Raw genomic sequence first — 24,754 nt, 5'->3', positions numbered from 1 at the left:
AGCCCTTGGCTGGAGCCCAGACTCTCTCTTAAGCTCTGGATCCCCATTTCCAGCCGTCTGCTGGACGGTCTTCAGATGGCCCTTAGGCGCATTGGATTCTGAGAGTCTGACCTGAACGCATCACCTCCCTCTCCCGGCTGCCTCTTGGTCGGGGAAACATCTTCCATCAGAAGCTGGGCCCAGTGCTTGTCCCGAATGTATACACTCAAAAAAAAAAGAAGACCAAAAGAGCCCCTGGCGTTATTAATAATGCTTATCTCTAGGTTGTGGGTTCATGTATTTTTATCTTGTTTATATTTTTCTGCATTTTCCACACTTGCTAAGTATGCATTACTTTTAGAGCCAGAAAAATAAATAGTACTTAAGAACACAACATGGTGCATGCTACAATTCAGCTGTGTGCATGGCATGCTTGGAGCCCTGAGGAAGGAGGGTGCTACAGACTGTTTTCCCCAATATCTCATATGTTGAAGCCCTACTGTCAATGTGAATGTATTTGGAGACAGGAATTAATTAAGGTTAAATGAGGCCATAAGGCTGGGGCCCTGACTCACAGTAGAATTAGTATCCTTACCAGAAGAAGCACCAGAAAGCTTGCTCTCTCCCCTTCCCCCTTGTGAGGACACAGCAAGAGGGCAGTCCTGTGCAAGCCAGGAAGAGTGGCCTCACCAGAAATCAACCCTCCCAGACCTTGATCTGGGACTCCTGGCCTCCAGAACTATGAGATGTCGATGAGGAACAGTCCTCTACAACTCAAGTAGCAGATGTTTATTTGGGCAACTAGAATTGCAACATGGGAGACTTAGACTCGGGCAGAAACCCGAAAGGTCTTCCAAGGAAGACAAAGGAGGCAAGGGTTTATAAAGGCACAAAGAGAGAAATTACACAGGATGTTTTGCAAAATTTGTGACTGATGCTTGCAACAACTGTTGCTTCTTGGCTATACGTGATTGGTTGCTAAGGCCATCTCCAAGGCAGAAAGTTCTTATCCATGGGAGTAAGCACACCTCTTGAGAGAAGGTCAAGATGACAACAATGAGGCACAGTTCAAATTGGCATTCCCTCTGAGTAGAGACATGCATAAGTAGAGGCCTGCATAAACCGCATTTCCTTAGTGGCCTCTCAGTTCTATTTTAGAAGCCTTGACATGTGTTACTCCATTTTGTTGTCACGGTGCACATTTTGAACACAAAGCATTGTAGATCAACTGTTTGAAATACTGATATTTCCCTCATTGCCAGGAAGGCTCATTCCTGGGAAGTCATGTCCGTCGTGGCGGGAAGCGAGGTGCTCAATCATCAATAGGAGTAATGCAGTCAGAGGCTCCAGCTGCATCTGAGCAACAAGGAGACAGTCAGGAAATAAGTCTTACGCATGGTCTCTATCTGGAGAAAGTATCAAGTCCTTTTTTTGGAGTTTCTAGATTGGTTGATCATCTCAAGTCGCTGAGCAATCATTATTCTGGAGGTAGACACATAGCATTGAGAAATGCAAATGCTTAGTAGCTTGAAGGCTACAAAGATCGTGCAAATCAGGACCATAGTTATGAGCATAACTTGGAGCAGATCTGAGTGAGTAGTAGTGTAAGAAACTTAAATGCAAGTACACATACAAGAATTCCAGTAGTAATCATAAACCATGTTTGAAGTCCTGGTCTCATCCAAGCCCCTCTGCCTGAAGGAAGCCAGCTGAAAACACTGATAAGGAACCAGAGGGTGTCATTGAAAGACATTGGACAGGAGACATCCTGTGCTATTTTTATAAATTTTCCAAGTTCTAACTCAACTTCACCAGAAGAGTTGATGCAAGTACAGCAGGAGGTGTTGGCTACAAAACAGATGCCACCCTATTCTGCAAGGAGATAACTGAGTGCCATTCGATTATCTAATACAACCCTCGCTAGAGAATCCAGGGGTCAGTGTTATTGTGCTAAGGCTCGAGAAATAGAATATGCCAGTTTAGCTATAGTTAGGGATACATTTTTTATCAAGAGCTCATTACAGGCAACGTCAATCCAAGGGACAAAGCCTTTGGCAATGGCGATCAATGAAGAGAAGAAGGGGTATAAAAGGGGTCTCCAAGTCTCATCCGGACCTATGAGATGGGGTTTGGGTTTCTTTTTAAACAAGAACTGGAAATGGAATATTATGATATCCTAAAGGGATTATCTTGTCATATGCCAGCTGTCTAGACATTCATAAGCCCATGGTTCCCCACAGTAATCACACACAAAGATGTACCCAACAGGGGGCACACAGAATGCAATGCCTTCTAGTTCACTAGCAGTGTCAGTGGTCAGGAGCACGTGGTAAGGCCCTTTCCGATGGGGCTCAAGGGCTTCCTCTGATGATGCTTCCAGAACACCCAGTCACCAGGCTCTAGACTGACCAACAGGATGCTTAAATTGGAATCTGGGAAAGGGTCTTTAACCTGTTAATAGGTTGAGCATAGGACTGTAGAGACTCCCAGTAGCTGGTCATAGGTGCATAAGACAACAGGGGAGCAGCAGAAGCCTGTGTGCCAGCAGACACTGATCTGCTGGTGACTGCTTTGTGCAGTTGGTTTGTATTTTCCAAAGAGAGCACAGCGCACAGTCTGCAGGACTGAAGGCAATACCTTAGGCCAGGGGGGTCCAGTCCACAGTATAGAACAAACCACAAACACAATTAACAGGACTAGAATCTAATATGTATAAAGGTGCAAACATAATTTTTCTCTCTACAATTACCCTCAACTCTTTTTTTTTGCCGAGTATAATCACAGCAAAACTAACTCATTTATACTAAAAACTTGGCCTGATTATTTATATAAGTGAAAATAAGAATACTGAGAGTTTCTGAATTCGGGAGGGATCAGAGAGGGAGGAAAGGTAAATGTTTCATCTTTGTTCACAAAGCTATGTCTTACCAAGTTGTTGGTAGCTTAACAGAAAAGATCTCTTTAAATCCAGAAAAACAAAACATTAGAACATCCTCCTCAGTTAATGTAGTCCCAGGTAATTAATATTTGTTCTGCTTGACCTCATTTTTTCATTAGTTTTCATGACTTTGCCTGATGATTGAGGGTGATAGGGACAGTGATAATCCCAAGAAGTTTGCAGAGTTTTCATTAAGGTTCCTATGATTGCCCAGTGAAGTGGGTGCCTTTGTCACTGGAGGATGTGGAAGGTGCATCCCAAGTGGGAAGCACGTGTTCTAACATTTTCTTTGCCATTGTGAGGGCATCAGCTTTGTGGTGAGGGAGAGGCTTTAACTCATCCAGAAAACACATCCAACAACAAGAACATACTGATGAGCCATAGGAAGTGGCAGTTGAATGAAGTCCAGCTGCAGGTGCTCAAAGGACCCAGAGGGAGGAATCCTGAGGCCTTTGGGGATGGAAATAGTTTTTCCTCTATTGGGTGAAGGAGTGTAGAAAATGAAAAATGGGACTTTTCAGAGAGCTTGGAAGAACCCAGTGGCCATCTTGGGTTTTCCTAGCCCTGACTGTTGAATTTACAGCTGTTGTTTACCCGCCTTCATTTCTCTGCTCCAGGAGCAGACTGTTGCCTTGTTATAAGGACGTCAGTATGGCAAAATTCTGGCAGTGCGGGACTATTCTTTGCAGAGGCAGAATGGACTTCATCCACATGTGCCAATCTTTGTAGATTGTGTGGTTGCTGCCTTTGCATGAAAGTCAGCTAAGGAGCTTTCCTGATGTTTAGTGTGAGCCTCAATTCTGATGACAGACAGCATTTTATCCCAGGACATGTTAGACTCCCAGGAATTTCATGTAATTTCTGGAACTCATAACATATACTTGTACAGATATAACGTAAAGAAGCTTAATTGCTATTTGACAGTGCTTCCTATGTAATTTAACATATCAGAGAAGCCTAATTATTTTAACATCCCTCTTTTTATATGGAGAGAAAGTCAATCTTTCAACATGTCTCAGGGATCCTCTGAAAAATTACAATGTGAGCTAGAGGTCAAAAAAGACTTCATTTAGAATCTGGTTTGGGGAAGTTTGACAAAAATATCAAAGAAGGGCTTCGAATATTTGCCTAAGTAGGATCACACATCATTATGAAACGATATTTAATTATCCATTTAACCAAGGTGACAAAAAGATTTCAAAGGCAAATATAGAAGGTTACAAAGCTGCAAAACCTTAGCTCTTTGTAATGGAAAGACTCAGCTTTTAACATAAAGCACAGCAAGTTATTTTGATAAAACATAAAATCCCTGCCTTTTGGCCAGATTACTCAAAGACCAAAAAACCCTTTTCATTATCTCTTTATCAGGAGTCGATTAAAAGCCCAAGAGACCTTGTCCTTATAACAAACACACAGAGAAAACCAAATTTCAATGTTGCACAAGCTTACTTTTGATATTAAAACTTATTTGCTTAATTGAATTCATTCAATCTTAGCCAGCTTGACCACACACAAGACTCTTTCCTCAGGATTCTTCTTCCACAAACTTTCTTTTTTACCTTCAGAATCCCACCTTTCTTCTTTCTCATAACCAGTGTTACTTTAGGACAAAATTACCATCTTACAAAAATATCTCCATTCCCTGTACCTGCTTTTACTGAAAACATATATTTCTGATAGCATAAATTTTTCTGAGGTGACATGAGAATTTTTTACTAATATATCCAAACATCACTTATTTTTTCTGTAATAAGAAGCCAAAAGTCGGTCAACCCCTGTGCAGTAACTACCATTTTCCTGTTTTAGCTTTTCTGAAGATCTGTTTTATGTTTTCAAGATGTTCAATGAATTTCCCATCATTTACTTTCATTTAGCAAAACTCTAAGGTTTCAAGTTGGCAAAAGATTTGGAGAGGCTATTTTAAAGTACACATACCATAAAACATAACTATTGCACTTAAAATGCCTTATTTCATTAATATCTATATAATACAGTTGTTCTTAACAATCATACTTAGATTATTCATGAAAATTTCATGAGACATTAAACCAGTTAGCTATCATTTTAAGTTAATCTTTTCTTGCTGAAAAATTTTATGGGTGATAACATGAGCTTATTTGACTAATAACCCAGGTATAATAAAAGTTGTATGTTTCCATTATGTCCAATGCTGATGATTCTGAAGACATGTTTATTTTAATTAAACCAACAAACTTAAGCAAGCGTTCATTGACCATGATTTTGAGGAATAAAAATGGCAAGCATCCTGGGGGATGCATCATACTGTGGTTTAGATTTGCATTTCCCTAATGACTAATGACCTCAAGAACCTTTCTATGTGCTTATTGGACATTTATGTGTCTTCTTTGGAGAAATGTCTATTCAGATTCTTTGCCCATATTTAAATTTTGGAATTTGTCTTTTTACTGTTGAGTTGTAAGTGTTCTTTGTATATTCTGGATAAAATCCCCTTATCAGAAATATGATTTGCAAATATTTCCTCCCATTCTGTGGCTTATTATATTTTCCCTTTCTTGATGGTGATATGGGCTTGGCAAGCCAAAGCCTTGAAAGAAATATTTCTTGGACTCTCAAGGCCTGGTAGTAGTGCTCTTTTATTCAGAGAATATCATAGGAACAGGATCCATGCGCAGTGAAGAGCTGCAATCGGTTGAGGGTAGGGCTAAATTTATAAGACATAGGTATGTGAGTTATTTATTTACAAGACAAAGGAAAGGCCAGGTAAAACAGTCATTAAAATTGTATCAGTGCAGGTGATATCTGGCTCTCGGGTGCTCTTATAACTTTGGATATGAATCAGGTCGAATCAGGTCAGAAAGTCCTATGCTTCCTGGAGGATGATATAGATCGGTATGCACACCAGAACACCTTGGGCTTCTCTCCCTGGGGCAGACTTAATCTTCCTCATAAAATCCCCCTGAACCCGTTTGGCCCCAACCTCCTTTGGGGATTTGGATGATGGTCAATCTTGTGTAACTACTTCCAGCTGTACAAGGTCATAGATCTGTCCCTAAATTGGGCCATAGGGGTACAGGCAGGAAATTCAGTGGACAGGAATGTTGTGCCCATGGAGTCCATGGCAGACAAGATACACGGATCCCCTGGAGACAAGAGGATCATTTGAGAAGAAGTGGTCCAGGAGGCGAAGCTTTGTTGACATGTGGAAGACAAACAACGAAATAGACAACAAACTATAATAAGAAATACAAGCAATATGATTAATGCAATGAATAAAGTTTTGACAGTAGTCCAGAGACCTGGACCTGACCAGGAGTGCAACCAATCATTTACGGATAGGGTAGGGTCAGACATGGATTTAATTTGGTGACTCATACCGGACAGGAGGCCGGAGATATTTTGATAATAGTCAGGAATATAGACACAACATTCAGTTTTTATAATGGCACTAGTGCCTCCCTGTGCTGCTGTCAAGACATCCAGTGCCATTTGGTTTTGGTGGACTGCCTTACACATTTGGGATGCTTCTAAATTGAGCAGCAAATGGCTATGTTGTGTATCCTTTAATGCCTTCATGGTAAATTTGTTTAAGGCTTCCATGCGCCAGATGACACTTTCAATTCCTAGTTGGTGAAGGAAAATTGAGGCAAAGTGATCATACCAGTAGAAGACAGAATGAGTCCAACGTTACTGTAGATTGGGCAGGTTAGCAGCAGGAGATAGAGAAAATGTAGTTCTACCTTGCATCCAGATGAAACCTAGGGTGCATCACCCAATGCTTCCAGGCAGTAGCCAAGGCCATAAATTGGAGCCACATAACCACTAAGTGCCATTAGGGACTAACCAACGTGTGCTCGGCTGTTTATCCTGGTCAGTCCCAAACCAAATAGTATTTTTTAAGGCTATGATATGAAAACACATGTAATGGTGAATTTGTCACATGTATCGGATGCTATTAGGCCAAGTATCACAAGTGTGATTCGTTTGTCCCCAGCATAGAGTGGCCTTTTGACTGAGTTGACCACTAGGAGGAGTGAGCCTAATATATTCACTCCAAATTTGTTATAGTCCATCCTGTGTGTATCAATAGTTTGGGGACTTTACCTCAGGAGCTCATTGTTTATGATCCACCTGTGACAAGGTGAATCTAGTTAGTACTTGGGCAGTAGAGTTGAAGGAAAAGGTTCGTTTGTGGCCAGGTAGCTCCCAGGTATCAGAGACGGATGGCCACAAGGAGACATTATGATTAGTAATAAATGAATCTCGTTGAAGAGAAGAGATAGAATCTAATATCTATGAATGTGTACTATAGCTTCCACTGAAACAAAATTTTTCTCTCTAAAATCACCTTCATTTTTTTTTTTTTACAAAAGATAGACAAATTAAGAGTAACTAGGTTGCAAAAGAAGTGTAGTTTCCATAAAACTTGGTTCAATTATTTACATAAGTGTGGCAAGAATAGCACTTGACTGTATAGGCTCTTTTAAATCTGCTTTGCAGGAATTTTTTATGAGGAATCTCAGATTGAACTGTAAAGGCCTCTCAAGGCCAGAAAAGCCAACCCGAGGACTTGCCCTGAGAGTTTGCTTGCAATGTCTACAGATTTGGGTGGATTCCTGTCTTCTTGAGGTCCTGCAAAATATTTTGAGGTTCCAGGCAGCTGCGAGATAAGTGACCTTCCTTACTTACCAGGTACAATTGCTAGAACCTCTGTAATCGAGGTACCAGGCCAATATTTCCAAGTGGCTTTGTTTCAGAAAGTCAACCATATTCCTCAGAAGCTGTCTTGTCATATCTGAGTCTATATCTTTCTCTCAAATATGACATTCCAGTCAAAGCCTTGTTTATATAACCAATGTTTCCAAATGTGTCCTGTTATAAGGAGAACAGATTCTTCATGAACTTATGCAAATAACTATACTGCGATGAAATAAACATACTCACACACTCACTGAGTTTCCAAATTTTGGAGTGTTCAGGTAGGGAGAAAAAGGTAAATGTATCAGTTCTGCTCACAAAGGTAGAATTTCACCAAATTGCTAGAAGTCATTGTTAGCATAAGAGAAAAGGATTTCCTTAAATCTGAGAAAACAAAACAAAACGTCAAAAAGTCAATGATATTTCAAACAAAATCATAAAAAATTATAATCATCCTCATCAGTTCATACAGACCTGTATAATCAATTCTTGATGTTGATCTTCTGTTAGCAGATTTATGAGGTCATCACTTTCTCTGTTAGAATTCTATAATATCTTACCCAGTTCAGTTTTATGATCTGAAAGTTTATTAGACACCTGTATGCTAGAATCCTGTGTCAGAATCCTTTGCATGAATTTCTCTGAAGATGAAACATATTTGCAAAAGCAAAAAGCATCAGGGTAAAACAGCAACTATCTGCAAGTGACAAAAGACTCAAAAGGGCAATTGACAAGGAAACCTGCCTACTTCTGTGACATGCAACACTTCAACATAATAACTAGGATTATGGCTGACAACCAGGACATATCAGAATTGTAAGAATGTTATATAATTAAAAAAATTTATATCAATAGCATTCACCCACATAATACCACCAAAGAAAGTTTATCATCTCTTATTTGACAATGTTTCCCATGTAATTTAATAGACCAAATAAGCCCAATTGGTTTACTATTCTGCTTCTTATAGGAAGAGAGAGCAAATTTCTTTGGGAAGTCTCAGGGCCCCTCTGAAAATCCTCAGAGAAATTTTCTTCCTTCTACCAGGTCAAAAGAAAGCATTCATTCAGCATTTGAATTTTTCTTTGAATGAGAAGCTTGTCTAAAATGTCAAAAGGTTTTAAAACACTTGTTCTAAGAGGAAACAACACTTACTGTCAAACAATGCTCAGGTATATATTCAAAATGAGAACAGAAACAGTCAAACATCTTAACAGAGTGACTTCAGTCCTTCTGAACATAGGAAATTATTTTAATGAACCTAGATTTTCTGTCTTTTAGGTAGACTTAAAGTTAAAGGAAAACCTTTTATAACCTCTTTATTAAGAGCAGACCAAAAGTTCAAGAAAATTATCCTTTTGAGAGAGAAAACCAAATTTTAATTTTTGCACCAGCTTATTTTTTACATTAAAACTCAGTTACTTAATTGGATCTACTTTAATCTTAGCCAACTTGACCAGGCATAAAACTCCCTTCAGAATTTCTCCTTCACAAACTTCTACAAGTGTCTTTTTACATTCAGAATTGGTCTCATGCTTGCTTTCTTCCCTTCTAGTATTTTAGGACAAATTTATCTTTCTTAACCCAAAGAAACAAAAATACTTCCATTCTTTACACCTTCTTTACTGAAAACATACCTTTTACTTTGCGTGAATACAAAGATGTTCACCTTACTAAGTTCCAGTAGCTTTAATTAGATATATTAATTAGAATTTCTAACCCTCACAGGCCCTAGCAAAGAGTAAAAAGTAAGCCATTACAGACTTTTGTATCAGCATTCTAAACTCCTTATAATTTCTAGAAAAATGTTACTTCATAGTAATAAAGCACAAGCATGTTTACTAATAGACCCAAACAACCTTTAGCCTCTCAGCAATAAGAAGCCAAAAGTAGATGACTTAGATACTTTTAGCAAAAATGTTTCAACGTTCCATCCTATCCGAAAATGACTCAGATACTCAACAGATTTTTATCATTTAACTTAATTTACCAAAATTCTAAAGTTTTAAGTTGCCATAAAGAATTTGGAAGCTGTTTTTTCCCGAGTATACAGGCCATAGAACAATTATTGTACCCACAAACTCTTACCCATTTCCATCTCTCCAAATCACTTCTTTCCAACAATTATGTTCAGATTACCCGTGAAAACAACATGAGACATTAGACAAAATTAGCTATCATTTAAAGTTATTATTTTGCTGACAAATTTCTAATGGACAACATGAGCTTATCTGACTAGTAAACCCAGGCTGCATGCCTGCATCATATCCAAATGCTGACAACTGTGAGGACATGCCTATTTCAATCAAGACAACAAACTAGAATGAGTTTTCATCTACCAAAGATTAATCTATATCATGTTAGCTTAAAAGACATTGGGTTAATTTCTATTACATTTGGAATTTAAGTCAATTAGACAGAGCTCTTAATTTTGGCCATATCATCCAGAGGTAAAATAATACACACATATAACATACCTATAGACACACATACACAGAGTCTCCACAGTTATTGCTTTTAAAATTACTGCCAAGAATCAGGTAGAGTATTACAAAGCTCATCACTTATGAATCCAAATTTTGTTTGAGCCTTTTTACTAATATTTGTGGAGAAGTTATTTAAGATGCCAGATTTTTTGGCAAGGGCATGCTTATGGCCATTTTTTCCTTTCTCCTTTTTTCCTTCAGTCTTAGGAATTAGTGATGGCCTAGACAGTCCCCAGAGGACTTGCAAGCTCTTTGAGATCAGGGAAATGTGTGGAACCTGAACTGCCTCTGGAGCTGCATTGCCAGTCTTACAAGGATTTTGTAAGGACTGCTGCTCTTGATTTCTCCGAAATGGGTTTGTAATTCATATGAGATTATAGGTTGATCTAGCCTGTCCAGCTACATCATAAAGGGACAGAAAACCACTCAAGTTTTCTCCAAGATGGAGTTTCTGGGGCATAACCCATCCAATTGAAAGTGTTTCCAATTAGTTAAAATGCACCATAGGGGTGAATATCTGGGGATGCTTGGGGTGTTCCCCGTGGCAGTAAAGCTGGTGTCTGACTGACAGTGGGCCTGGAGAAGGGTGCAGAGCCTGACTTCAGGCATCAACACAGTTATAAGATTTAATCAAGTTCTGCTCAGCCCAGGCATTTAGTCCCTGAGCCAGCACAAGGTGAGCCAGGGAAGCAGGAGGCAAAGGCCTAGAGTGGGCCAGGGGCCAGGGATCCTAACACTGGAGCTGAGAGTTCAGTCCCTAGCAAAATGTTTAAAATTTTACAGAAGGTCCAGGTTCTGCTCAGGTCCAGCCTGCACTTAACCTCAATATGCTGATAACAGAGGAGGTGATGAATGAGACAGACAAAGAAAGGAAAAGAGAAGATTAGGCCTTGCCCTCGTGGCCTCTTCCCAAGGGTTATCAAGATAAGGGTCACACAACAGTTCCTGTTCTGGGGCACCCCACCCCACCAGGACAGTTCACAGAATAAATCACAGGTCTCCTGTCTTCATAAGTGACTCAGTAGGTGCCTAAAATACTCAGTGAGTCAACCGCCAAGAGAGGGCTCCCCACTTGGGGTCACTGGGGTAATCAGGCCTGGAAACCAGGAGAGGGGGTATTCTCAGGGGTGGAGCTCTGACTCTTTAAACATTTCTTTGTTTCTCTGTTGCAAAGCTCAAAAGGAGCCAAAAATGGCCACTGTAACTCTAAGAGAGATGAAAGAAAAGAGTCCATTACCTTGAAATCCCCCCAGAACCTAGGACATCGTCCTACCCATTGTTCCTCTGTGAGGTTCCTATAGCAAGGGGTGATGAGGGCATCCCCCTGCATTGCATCTCTTGTATATCTTCCCTATTATGCCTGGCAGTAATAGGTTCCTGGTGAATGGTCCCAGAGATAAAAGAATAGAGAAAAAAAGTGAAGAATTTTCTGCCAGTCTGGGCGACATTCTACCCAATTGCATCCTGGAGCTGTTCTTCCAAGAAGGGGTTCCCATACTCAACCAAATGTTAGAGTTTGGTATGTACCTTGAACCAGAGTGCCGATTGTGACTTTTCCACAGTTCAGAGTGTGGTCAGGATCCATAGGGGGGATAGCAATCCAGCCTTAGGAAAAGAAATCTGCCATGGGCGGCTTGGAGATTGGCAACTGTCCTAATGACTTAAGTGGTCAATCCACGCCCGTGTAAATTTTATATATTAGAGATAGGATTAGCAAAGAATGGATCAATTCACTCTTCATCACCCTCAGGCTTAAGGTACTGATTCTGTTTGGGCTGATGCCATGGTTGGCTCCATAGAGTAGTCATGGGCAATGTGGGGATGTGAAATTGGCCACCCCAAGATATGTCTCTTTGGCATGATGATTATTTGAGGCTAGTTACTTTGCAGAGAGGAAAGCAACTGAAAAGTAGAATTTACTTGCCCTTTGTAAGAGACATTTACATTGTAAAGGAACTCTCCATCTGTAGAAATGTCTCCCTCTGTACCAGGAAGAAGGGGAGATGACCTTGTCTCTAGAAACTCTTAATCAATGGGGAAGACAGGGACTTAAATCTGCATTTGTTCATTTTGCTTGTCTGGTAACCTCCTGTAACTGACTTCCCTCCCCCTCCCAACATTGGCATTTCTTTAAGCATTAAGCATATTTCCTTAGGCTAGGAACTGATTGCTGCGCTCACCTGTGACCACCCAGCTTGAGACAATAGACTTGCCTCCTGCTACACCCGCTGAGATAACAGACCCACTACCTGCTGTGTCCATCAAGCGCTGTGCCGACAGGGCAATCTTGTGACTATTGTGGGAGGGACATTTCAATCATAATGTGAAATAGCACCCCACTTCTTTGGTGCCCTTTCTTCCTTCAGGAAGAAAGGCCCCAGGCCATGGTCCTCATAAAGCTTTGTTTAATTTTCTCTTGCTGTTCTGTCTCATGTGAATTTAATTCGTTCTCTGGCCAGACGAACCCACATTAGGTAGAGGAAATGTCTTCCTCCCCTACAGCAGCAAACTTGGATTCATACAGCTGTCCGAGAAGGTTCCTGATGAAAAAGTGAGTTTAGATGCATCTTTGAAAAAGTAGAAGGCCCAAGGAAGTGCCAGAACTTAAGCTCACAAGCCCGTGAAGCAAGATCCTCGTATGGGCGACCAGAAGAAATGATGAGGGCTCAGGTAGCCAAGGAGTCAAAAGAAAGATTTCATGGACTCTCAAAGTCTGGTAGTAGTGCTCTTTTATTCAGAGAATAGCATGGGGACAGGACCCATGGGCAGTGAAGAGCTGCAATGGGTTGAGGGTAGAGCTAAATCTATAAGGTATAGGTATGTGAGTTATTTCTTTACAAACAAAGGAAAGATCGTGTAAAAAACGTCTTTAAAATGGTATCAGTGCAGATAGGGTCTGGTTATCAGGTGGTCGTATAACTTTGGAGAGAAATCAGGTCAAATTAGGTCAGGATGTCTTATACTTTCCAGAGGGTGGTATAGGTCGGCGTGTAGGCCAGGAAGCCTTGGACTTGTCTCCTTGGGGTAGCCTTGATCCACATCAGATGGTGTCCTTTGAAGCACACAAGTTTTTAATTTTGATGCAGTCAAATTTTTCTATATTTTTCTTAGGTTGCTTGAACTTTTGTTGTCATATTAAAGAAACCATTGCAGCGATGAAGAAAAGGGTAAAGGGGGTCAATTATATGGTGATGGATGGGAAGTACAGTTTTGGCGGTGAGCATGCTGTAGTACATACAGATGTTGAATTATAATGTACACCTGACAGCTATGCACTGTAATAAACCAGTGTTACCTCAATAAAAATAAAAAATAAAAGAAAGACAGAAACCAATACCTAATCCTTGGTCATGAAGATTTACTCCTACATTTTCTTCTAAGAGTTTGTTGGGAGTTTAGCTAAACTACTCCATAGCATTGCTGCCTCAGCATGCATTTTGTGTGGCCAAGTGGCCTTCAAGGACCTTGAAGTGACACTAGCCCCTCCCAAGAATGCACGCCCTAGATAACCACCAGCAGAGTCAGAGTTCATGTCAGGTCCTGATATGACTCCCATAACTGTGCTTGTGGGAAGCATTCTCCCTACCTCCCAGGGCCTTCCCCTTGTGTGTATCTTAGATAAGACCCCTGGGAACCTTGCCAGAACTTGTTTTTGGTTTGAATTGACCAGTCCAGACTTAACCTGGGAACCACAAAGCACTCCACCTGTGGACTCCAATAAAGGCGTATGCCCCAGGTCCCACCTTTTTCTCCGCCTGCATTTTGCCTTAACCTCCCAGTGTGGCCCCTTGAGGCGTGCTGAGGACCTTCTCCAGGAGCCGTGAGTAACAAACTTTTCTATCTCAATTCCTTTGTGGTCTGTTGTTGAAGAGAGGCTCACCATCCAACACCCCCAGGGCTCTACCTAGCAAATGTTAATTTGACATCTTGGCAACACCTATTACAGACATATGCTTTTTATTGTGCTTTGCAGAAATTGAATTTTTTACAAATAGAAGGTGCAGGGGAAGAGGGAGAAACCCCCTTTTTCCCCTCCTGGTTCTTATGGTTGACCAAAGAATTAAAGATGACCTAAGGCAGATTAGCAGGAGAAAATCAAGCCAAGTTTAATATGTGTACATGGGGAATTCACATAAGCATGAAGAATTCCAAAGACAGTCAGGCAAAATGAGGTATATGTGTCTTTCTGGACTAAGGAGAGGGAGATAGAGGTCTGAGACTTCAAAGAGGGAGAAGGCAATTTACAGGAAGATGAAAAGAGTTCACAGGTGGTAAACACATGTTTGCATTGTCCCATTTATAGACAATGGGACTTTAAAGATGTCTTTGGATAAAACGGCCCTGGCTAGTTGCCTTCCTGCTTATCACACTGAGAATTATCCATGATGAGAGCTTCTGCTTGGGACAGGCCTTTATATCTTAAATTCTTTTAGGCAATTTAGGGCAAGGTGAAATGTTTTTCCAGCATCTTCTGACCTTGATTGTCTTCAGCTTGAAATAATCTGCATACCAGTGTGGCACACCTTTGGGTAATCTTCCTTGAACCCCATCAAAGGCTGATGGTAACCCTGTATCAGGCAAATTTATCAGCGCCATTTTTCCAACAGCATTTACTCACTTCATGTTTTTGTCACATTTTAGTAATCCTGACAGTGTTTCAAACTTTTTCATTATTATTAATTTGATGTGGTGAGCTGTGACCAGTGATCTTTGATGTTAGTATTGTAATTGTTTTGGGTTGCCACGAACTGAACTGATATAAGAAGGCAAACTTAACTGAGAAATGTTGTGTGTGTACTGACTGCTCCACTGAATAGCTGTTCCCCCATCTCTCTCCCTCTCCTCGAGACCTCCCTACTCCCTGAGATACAAAAACACTGAAATTTGGCCAGCTAATAATCCTGCCGTGGCCTCTAAGTGTTCCAGTGAAAGGAAGACTCGCACAACTCTCAATTCAAATCAAAAGCTAGAAATGATTAAGCTTCCTGAGGAAGGCAGGTCGAAAGCCAAGATAGGATAAAGGCTAGGCCTCTTGTACCAAACAGTTAGCTAAGCTTTGAATTCAAAGGAAAAGTTCTTGAAGGAAATTAAAAGTGCTACTCTAGTGAACACACCAATGATAAGAAAGTGAAGCAGCCTTATTGCTGATATGGAGAAAGTTTTAGTGGTCTGGGTAGAAAGTGAAACCAGCCACAACATTCTCTGAAGCTAAAGCCTAATCCAGAGCAAGGCCCTAACCCTCTTCAATTCTGAGAAGACTGCGAGAGATGAAGGGGCTGCAGAAGAAAAGGGTGAAGCTAGCAGAGGTTGGTTCATGAGGTGTAAGCTTAGAAGCCATCTCCATGACATAAAAGCACAAGGTGAAGCAGCAAGTGCTGATGGAGAAGCTGCAGCAAGTTCTCCAGAAGATCTAGCTGAGATCACTAGTGAAGGTGGCTGCTCTAAACAACAGATTTTCAATGTCTATGGAACAGCCTTATATCAGAAGAAATGCCATCTAGGACTTCCGTAGCTGGAGAGAAGTCAATGCCTGGCTTCAAAGCTTCAAAGGACAGGCTGACTCTCTTGTTAGGACTAATGCAGCTGGTGACTTGAAGTTGAAGCCAATGCACATTTACCATTCTGAAAATCCTAGAGTCCTTAAGAATCACGCTAAATCTACTCTGCCTGTGCTCTACAAATGGAAAAAGCCTGGATGACAGCATGCCTGTTTACATCATGGTTTGCTGAATATTTTAGACCCACAGTTGGGACCTACTGCTCAGAAAAAAGATTCCTTTCAAAATGGTACGGCTCATTGACAATGCGCATCGTCAGCCAAAACCTCTGATGGAGATGTGCAATGTCCATCAGACACTGTTTTCATGCCTGCTAACACAGCATGGATTCTGCAGGATCTGGACAGTGATTTTGACCATGGATCAAGGAGTAATTTACTTTCAAAAGTAAATATCCAGTTATCACAGCACAGTGTGTTGAAAAGATTATTGTTTCCCCCAGTGAGTTGTTTTGGCACTCTTGTCAAGAATCAACTGGCCATCGTTAAAGTTCAGTGCTCACTGCTTTGGCAAGCTGCGTTTGTTCCCCATCACAGAACAACACCACCTGTCTGTCAGCTGCCATGCTGTGGTGGCAGCTCACACAGAAGTACTAGAAGGACTTACAGCTAGGATATACAACCATGCTCTGGGGCTTTGCTGAGAAAAACAAAAGGAGGAAGATGGGCAACAGTTGTCAGGTCAGAGCGAATCTTTCCCCACAAAAAACAAGAAAAAAATCAATTACTCACCAAGAGAATGAGAAAACAATGCATACACCAGGAGAATATATTTGTAAAAGTCATAACTTATAAAGAATTGTTATCCAAAATATGCATAGAACTCTTAAAAATCAACAATAAGCAAACCAACAACCCAAGTAAAAATGGGCAGAAGGTCTGAGCAAACACCTCACCAAAGAAGATACACAGCTGGCAAACAAGCCAAAGCGAAGATGCTCCACATATTATGTCATTAGGGCACTGCAAACTAAAACAACAATGAGATACCACTCCACACCTGTTAGAGGGGCAAAAATCCAATTCAACAACACCACATGCTGAGGATGCAGAGAAGCAGGAACGCTCCTTCATTGCTGGTGGGAACGCAACATGGCACAGCCATTTGGGAGACAGTTTGGCAGCTTCTTACAAAACTAAACATACTTTTACCACATGATTCAGGAACCACACTCTTTCATATCTACCCAAATGAGTTGAAAACATGTTTACAAAAAAACCTGCACATGGATGTTTACAGCAGCTTCATTCATAATTGCCAAAACATGGAATCAACCAAGATGTCCTTCAGTAGGTGAATAGATAAATGAACTCTTTGTGCAGACAAGAAACATTACTCTGCTCTAAAAACAAAGGAGCTATCAGGCCATGAGAAAACATAAGACAACCTAAATGCATACGACTAAGTGAAACAAGCCAATCTCAAAAGGCTATAGACTGTGTGATTTGATTACCAATACACACCATTCTGGAAAGGCAGAACTGTGGAGACAGTGAGAAGATCAGTGGTTGCCAGGGGTTAGTGGGGAGGGAGGGATGAATAGGTCAAGCGCAAAGCATTTTTAGGGCACACCCTAACAGTGTATACACACTATACATTTGTCAAAACCCATGGAATGTACAACACCAAGAGTGAGCTCTAATTTGCACTATGGACTTTAGGTGACTATGAGGGCTCAGTGTAGGTTCATCAATTACAACACATGTACCAATCTGCTGCGGTGTGTTGAGAGTGCGGGAGGCTGTGCATGTGCAGGGGCTGGGGATATATGGGAACTCAACATTCTGCTCAATTTTGTTGTGAACCTAAAACTGTCCTAAAAAATGAAGTCTATTTTTAAAATATCAATTGACCATAAATGTAAATTGGCTACAAACTTTAAAAAGTTAACTGCCCTTATTTTTTGACTCTCAATTCTATTCCATTGATCTATGTGTCTATCCTTTTGTCAGTAACACACTGTCTTGATCCTGTAGCTTTGTAGTCTGTTAGAAATCAGAGAGTGTAAGTCATCCTTCAACTTTGTTCTTCGTCAAAATTGTTTGGGCTGTCCTGGGTCCTTTGCATCTCCACATGAATTTTAGGATCAGCTTGATAATTTCTGCAAAATAGCACTTGGGATTGTGACAGGGATTGCACTGAATCTGCAGTCCGATTGGGGAGGATTGCCATCTTGACAACATTAAGTTCTCTAGTCCAGGAATGTGGGATGTCTTTCCACTCATTTAGGTCTTCTGTAATTTTTTTCAATGATGTTTAGTAGTTTTCAGTGCACAAGTCTTGCATTTCTTTTGTTAAATTTATTCTAAGGCATGTTTATACATAAATTTATTCTTTTTTTTTAAAGATTTTATTTTTTTCCTTTTTATCCCCAAAGCCCACCAGTACATAGTTGTATATTCTTCATTGTGGGTCCTTCTAGTTGTGGCATGTGGGACGCTGCCTCAGCGTGGTCTGATGAGCAGTGCCATGTCCGCGCCCAGGATTTGAACCAACGAAACACTGGGCCGCCTGCAGCGGAGCGCGCGAACTTAACCACTCGGCCACAGGGCCAGCCCCTAAATTTATTCTTTTTGATGCTATGGAAACAGAATCATTTTCTTAATTTCATTTCTGGATAGTTCATTGCTAGTCTATGGAAATACAATTGATTTTTGTATATTGATCTTGTATCCTGCACCTTCACTGAGCTTGCTCATTAGTTCTAACATTTTCTGTCTGGATTCCTTAGTATTTTCCTCCATAAGATCATGTCATCTGTGCTAGAGGTCGTCGTACTTCTTCCTTTCCAATCTGGATTCCTTTGATTTCATGCTCTCACCTAATTGCCATGGCCGGAGCCTCCAGTGAAATGTTGAGGACAAGTGGTGAGAGGACATCCCGAGGTTGTTCCCGATCAGAGGGAAAGCTTTCAGCCTCTCACCACTGAGCACAGCAGCCGAGGGTTTTCCTAGATGGTCTTCATCAGTTTGAGGGCAGTCCCTTCTACTCCAGCTTTGCTGACTGTTTTTCTCTATGTCTGTTGAGATGATCAGGTGGTTTCATCCTTCTTCTATTAGTATGGCATATACTACCTTGATTGATTTTCAGATGCTAAATCAACCTTGCATTCCTGGGATAAATCCTGCTTCATCCTTTTTATATGTTGCTGGGCTAGATTTGCTGGTATTCAGCTGAGCAATTCTGCCTCTATATTCATAAAACATGTTGGTCTGTAGATTTCTTTTCCTGTGATGTCTTTGTTGGGTTTGGTGTCAGGGTGATCCTGGCTTTGTAGGATGAGGTGGGAAGTGTTCTCTCTTCTTTTTCATGTATTTTTTAGTGCTTTCTCTTCACTGCATCTTCATGGTGTTGCTCTGTGTAACTGCCTTGCTCAGTGGGGTGCAGCGTTTGGCCCAGCCATATCCCTTGAAGTTTACAGTTTACTGCATCAACCATGCTTGGCCACAAATATCCATTGGATGTTGGTGCCTGTGAAGGGGTGTGGTGAGAGGCCCTCTCTGGGTAGATAAAGTCAGGGCTCCGAACGCCTGCACACCAGCTCTCAGGTTGTCATCAGCAAGGCCTTGGGGGAGCTCCTGTTACAAAATTGCGGAACCATCTTGCTTGGAAATGGATTCTTCTGGATTTTTGTGAGGGCATTTTAGAGCAAAGACAATCTGCTCAGTTACGTTTGGGCCACAAAAGAGTGAGCTACAGGAGCTGTCATCCCCGCAGGAAGTGGGAGCCCATCTGAGAAGTTCCTCAAGACGATGTCAGCCAAACACCAGAAGGGGGCAAGGGGGCGGGCTAAGGCAGAGCGTTCTAAGTGGCACCATCTTGTCTGGGAGTCCACCATCCTGTCACCAGCCCACTGAGCCCGACAGCCTGCAGGTGACCCTAAAGTGCTATTCCACAAACCACATGTAAACCTGACAACACGGAGAAAGTTCTGGGGGATGAGGATATCTGTTTTGGTTTTGCTTTGCTTGGAAGGATTGTCATCATTTTGCTGTAAACAAGTTAACACGCTGTCACACCAACCTTTCCACTTTCAAAGAAGTGGAAAGAGCAGAAAGACAAAGACCCCTCAGCCCCAGGAATAAATCAGCCTGAGGGGGTAGGGTTGTGATGATGGTCACGTGATGAGACCCATGATGTGGAGACTGGCATGGAGTAGATGCTCAGTCCATGGTACTTCTTACGGATATCCACAAGTGGGGAGCTGCCGTTAGGGTCCCCAAGGGTGCTCCAGGTTTGACATGTGCTCCTGTCTAGAAAGGGCTGTCATTGGTGTCTGATGGACCCTAGGGGTATCCCAAGTTGGAGGGCTGGAGGTGGTCCCCAGGAGTATGCCTGCCTCCTTTCAGGACATTGCCTGTAGCTGCGAGCTCAGAACAGCCAGCGTGAGTCCTGCCAATTCACTCCCCAAAGCTGAGCACTTCCTCATCAACAGGTGAGGATGCCTTACTGCCATCCCATTTGCCCAGAGGTCAGGCACTGCCCAGGGCCTCTCAGCCAGATTCATACCCTCATCTTACCAGAGTCTTGCCTGATGCTCACAGCCCCATAGCTCCCAGTGTTGAGGGGCCTGGATGGTGCTCAGCTGGTGGAGTACATGTGTTGGGATGAAGGATCAAGGAGCAGTGTAAAGTGGGTGGGGTCCAGACCCCCCACCCCAGACCTGGACCAGCCTCCCAAGGCCACCCCGGTGACCTGGGCTAGTCAGTTACCTGGTGGCCTGGGCTTCCTCAACTGTGAACCAGACACTGTAATAGGGTTTCCCTAGAACCTGGGGATCTCTGGTCTTGACCATGTGAGGTATGGGTAGTGTCGGCTAAATGCCTGTAAGACCAGGATATAGGGTCTGGTGCCAGATCTGGCACCAAGGAGTAGGGACCAGTGATGGTGGCAGCGGCAGCTGTGGTGGCAGTGAGGGTGACAGCAGGTGAGCTGCAGGAAGTCCTGCAGGACAGACTCAGGCCAGAGAGGAGGTGATGGCTTTGGTACCTGGGGACAGGGTACCTGGGGACAGGGGTATGGTGGAGGTGTCTCTGGCCACAGTATGGAGACAGGTCGCAGGGCCCTGGCCTCAGGCACAGGGCCCAGGGTGTCCCCGACTCCCACCAGGCACTGATACATAGCCTGGCAGGGCTGTAAGTGTGGGCATGAGTGCTGCTGTCTGAGGCCAGGTGGCAACTGGGCCAGAGTTACTCCTGTTCCATGTCCTGGAGCCCTGGCCCAGCTCCCAGGAAGCCTCGGGCTTCCACCCTGCCCTGGGATCCCAGACCACTGGAGCAGTTCCTAGTCAGACTCCCTGGGGCGGCCCCCTCCCCACCCTCATGTCTCCTCCCAAGCATGCCCAGGTCCCCCTCCACCAGGCTCCCTTCCTTGCCCAGGAGGCAGGCCAAAGAGATCTCCATGCTTCCCTGTGACCTCCTGCCTCATCCAGCCCTCCAGGCAGCCAGTGGTTCCAGGCTTCTGTCTCCAGGGCAGGGTCCGAGCAAGAACTGAAGGCTGGTCAGGATCCATCTGGGCAGTCTCTCACTTCCCTCTCACCCTCATAGGTGCCAGCAGCTGGCTTGGTGCTCTCCTCAGTTGCTCACCATGGCCTGGGGACTGCCCAGCAGCACCAGCCTTGTGTGCTTCTGTCAGAAGCTGAACCGGGTGAAGCAACTGGAGGAGTCCACCACAGAGACATCACTTCAGCGCTGCCTGGCCACGCTGGACCTGACCCTGTTGGGTGTGGGTGCTACAGTGGGCTCAGGCCTCTATGTACTCACAGGCACCATGGCCAAGGAGATGACTGGGCCTGCTGTGCTCGTGTCCTTCAGCATCGCTGCCATGGCCTCCCTGCTGGCAGCCCTATGCTACGTGGAGTTTGGGGCCCGTGTGCCCCGCACAGGCTCTGCCTACCTGTTCACCTACGTGTCATTGGGCGAGCTGTGGGCCTTCCTCATTGGCTGGAACGAGCTCCTTGGGTACCTCATTGGTGGTGCCTCTGTGGCCCGCGCCTCGAGCAGCTACCTGGACGCCATCTTCAGCCACCGCATCCGTAACTTCACCATGGCACATTTGGGCATCTGGCAGGTGCCTTTCCTGGCCCAGTACCCCGACTTCTTGGCTGCCGGAGTCATACTTTTGGCCTCCACATTTGTCTCCTGTGGAGCCCGTGTCTCTTCCTGGCTCAACCACGTGCTGCTTGCTATCAACCTGCTCGTCATCCTCTTCATCATCATCCTGGGGTTTGTCCTGGCCCGCCCGCACAACTGGAGTGCTGACGAGGGCGGCTTTGCACCCTTCGGCTTCTCTGGCATCATGGCCGGTGCCGCCACCTGCTTCTACGCCTTCCTGGGCTTTGGCGTCATTGCTGCCTCCAGCGAAGAGGCCCAGAACCCGAAGCGAGCCGTGCCTATGGCCATCATCATCACTCTCGGCCTGGTGGCTGTTGCCTACATCCTCGTCTCCACTGTGCTCACCCTCATTGTGCCCTGGCACAGCCTGGACCCTGACTCAGCACTCGCTGATGCCTTCTACCAGCGGGGCTACAGTTGGGCGGCCTTCATCGTGGCAGCTGGTGCTATCTGTGGTAAGGGGCCCTTCTGGGCAAGGAGGGAGGGGACAGGGTGGTGGGGCCCTGCCCTAGGCCACCCAGGGAACATAGCTCCATCTGGCCTGTGTTCCCAGTTGCATCCTGGGGCCAAGACAGTGCTAATGATTAGACTCTCCACCCAAGCTTGTTTGGAGGGACCTACTCACTGACCCTCCCAATCGTACACAGAATGTCAGTTCTGGGCATGTGCTGCCAGGTCCATTCCTCATGGAGGGACTCAGCCCTCATCAGAGTCTCCAGTGGGTCTGTCACCTAAACTGGGCTGTCCCATTCCTGGGTTGTGAAGGGGAACAGTTCAGCATCCCACATACACTCAGGCTCACTCTGAGAGCCCAGATAGACTCATGCCCCTGTTCCTAAGGGGCCACCCATGCCCTGAATCCAAGCAGCGGCCCCTGGTGGGATTGTCCACCTTGCTGACCAGTCTCTCACCCTCTGCCACAGCCATGAACACCGTCCTGCTCAGTGACATCTTTACCCTGCCACGCATCGTATACTCCATGGCCTCCGACGGGCTCTTCTTCCAGGTGTTTGCCCATGTGCACCCCCGGACGAAGGTCCCCATAGTGGGCATCCTGGTGCTCGGGGTCCTCATGGCTTTCCTGGCGCTGCTACTGGACCTCCAGACACTGGTCCAGTTCTGGTCCATCACTGTACTGCTGACCTTTACCTTCGTGGGCACCAGCATTATCGTGCTACGCTTCGACAACTCCCCTCCAGCCAGTTCCCTGGGCCCAGCCATCCCTGTGGGCACTGAACAGGCCTCAGCCCCTGAGCCTGGGCAGCTGCGACCAGCCCTGAGGCCCTACCTTGGCTTCCTGGGTGGGTGCAGACCTGGAGCCGCTGTGGCTTGGGCACTTGGTGTCCTGGTGTCCTCGGCCATCACTCTGGACTGCGTGCTGGTCTTTGGGACCTCGGCTCTGCACCTCCCTCCCTGGGGCCACACCCTGCTGCTCCTGCTCAGTTCCGTCGTGTTTCTGCTCAGTCTCCTCGTCCTGTGGGCCCACCAGCAACAGCACCGGGAGGACGCCTTTCAGGTACTTCCTCCAGCCAGCACCCCTCACTCTCAGCCCAGCCAGCTCCCTTTACCCCTTCCTCCTCTGCTGTGGCAGGATGCACCAGGGCTCGCAGGGCAGGGGAAGCCAGTACCCCATCCCCCTCTTTCTGCATGGCGAGTGGGCCCTTGTCTCTGGAACCTGCAGAGGCATAATAAGGCTCCGTGGACTCCCGAGAAATCAGGCCCCAGGCCAGCAGCCCTTACCTGCAGCCCAGCAGCCCTGCCCTTGCCCCTCAGGTTCCCATGGTGCCCCTGACTCCAGCCCTGAGCATCCTCCTCAACGTCTTCCTCATGCTGCAGATGAACTACCTGACCTGGCTGCGCTTGTCCATCTGGCTACTGATCGGTGAGTGGGGGTCAGGCTGGGACCCCAGGTGGGCTTCAGGAGGAGGGCAAGCAGGAAAGCTGGGCTGGGATCTGCCCCTCAGGCTTGTGCCACCCTTACAGGACTCATGGTGTATTTTGGCTACGGCATCTGGCACAGTAAGGAGAACCAGCGGGAGATGCTGGGCTTGACTGCCGTACGTGGTGGCCTGGAGGAGATGGCGCAGGCCTTACAGCCCCTCAGCCAGGCGCTGGCCCAGGAGCCCGGCCACACGGAGCAGCACGCCAGTGCATGAGGACCGCTGGGGGCCTGTCTGCCCTCCTGCACTTCCTCATGGGGACAGAGGGGCTGGCAGCTCCTTTTATCCAAGGCAGCTCAGATTTGCAGGCCTGCCCATGCCAAGGGGTCCTTAGGATCTCAGACCTTACCCCAGGTGCCGAACTTTGAGTCTTTGGGAGTGGGCCGTGCCCAGTGCTGCTGGGGTGGACTCTGCCTAGCACCTTCCAGTTTATGACCAACTCCAGCTACCTGGGCAGGTGGAGCAGGGTGGGCAGGGAAGAGGCCTGCAGCCCCAGGGATCCACAATAACTGCTCAGTCACCCACGTGGCCTGCCATCGTGTCCACTGTGATGTTCTTTGTGGCACTGAGTCCTCGCCTGCTCCTGGGAACCAGAAGATTGTCCACAACCCACAGTAAAGTTGGTGAGGTTCTGTAAGGGCGAGGCACCAGCCCTGGGACAGCCCTGAGTCAGGGACATGACCAGGCCAGGATCCCAGGGTCCTGCCCTCAGGCCAGTGCCCTCTGCCCAGCACTGGGGGGGGCTACACACACCAGGCACAGAGGGCTCCCTGACAGGGTGGGCCAAGGCTCCCTCGCAGGTTCCCCACATGTCCCCTTGGGGCCGGCTGCAGCGAGCAGAGCCTGGACCCCAAGGATGCCGTTTGGAAAGGACAGTGGTGTTCCTGGGTTCCCTCAGTTTCCCAGGGCTCCCAGAGCAGGGCATGTGCCTGAGGCCCCAGGATGTGGAGGCCCATCTGCCTGGGTACACGCATCTCTCAGGCACAGGCCCACACGGCTCCCCTGGGGGCGCACAGCCATGTGCCGACTGAGGCAACAGCTGCTTCCAAGCTCAGGGCCCGCA

General features: G+C 45.2%; 1 protein-coding gene across 3 annotated transcripts in view; it reads left to right on the top strand.

Annotated features, from left to right (window-relative positions):
- SLC7A4 (cationic amino acid transporter 4) overlaps nucleotides 1–24,226 on the top strand; it is a 40,603-nt gene extending 16,377 nt beyond the window's left edge. The window contains exons 1-5 of one of the 3 annotated variants that reach the window (XM_070219968.1): nucleotides 13,524–13,900; nucleotides 21,185–22,206; nucleotides 22,675–23,267; nucleotides 23,588–23,633; nucleotides 23,735–24,226. In XM_070219968.1, the coding sequence (XP_070076069.1) occupies nucleotides 13,611–13,900; nucleotides 21,185–22,206; nucleotides 22,675–23,267; nucleotides 23,588–23,633; nucleotides 23,735–23,907 (2,124 nt within the window). In that variant the 5' untranslated portion in view covers nucleotides 13,524–13,610 and the 3' untranslated portion in view covers nucleotides 23,908–24,226. Of the gene's footprint in view, nucleotides 1–13,523; nucleotides 13,901–21,184; nucleotides 22,207–22,674; nucleotides 23,268–23,524; nucleotides 23,634–23,734 lie in introns of those variants that run through there. The other 2 variants (XM_001915742.5, XM_070219969.1) reach the window with 2 other exon arrangements.
- Nucleotides 24,227–24,754: the final 528 nt, after the last annotated feature.

Source organism: Equus caballus, chromosome 8 (genome assembly GCF_041296265.1).
Source record: "Equus caballus isolate H_3958 breed thoroughbred chromosome 8, TB-T2T, whole genome shotgun sequence".
Classification (NCBI taxonomy): Eukaryota; Metazoa; Chordata; class Mammalia; order Perissodactyla; family Equidae; genus Equus; species Equus caballus.
Note: the sequence above shows the minus strand (reverse complement) of the source record. Positions and strands in the feature narration are given on the sequence as shown.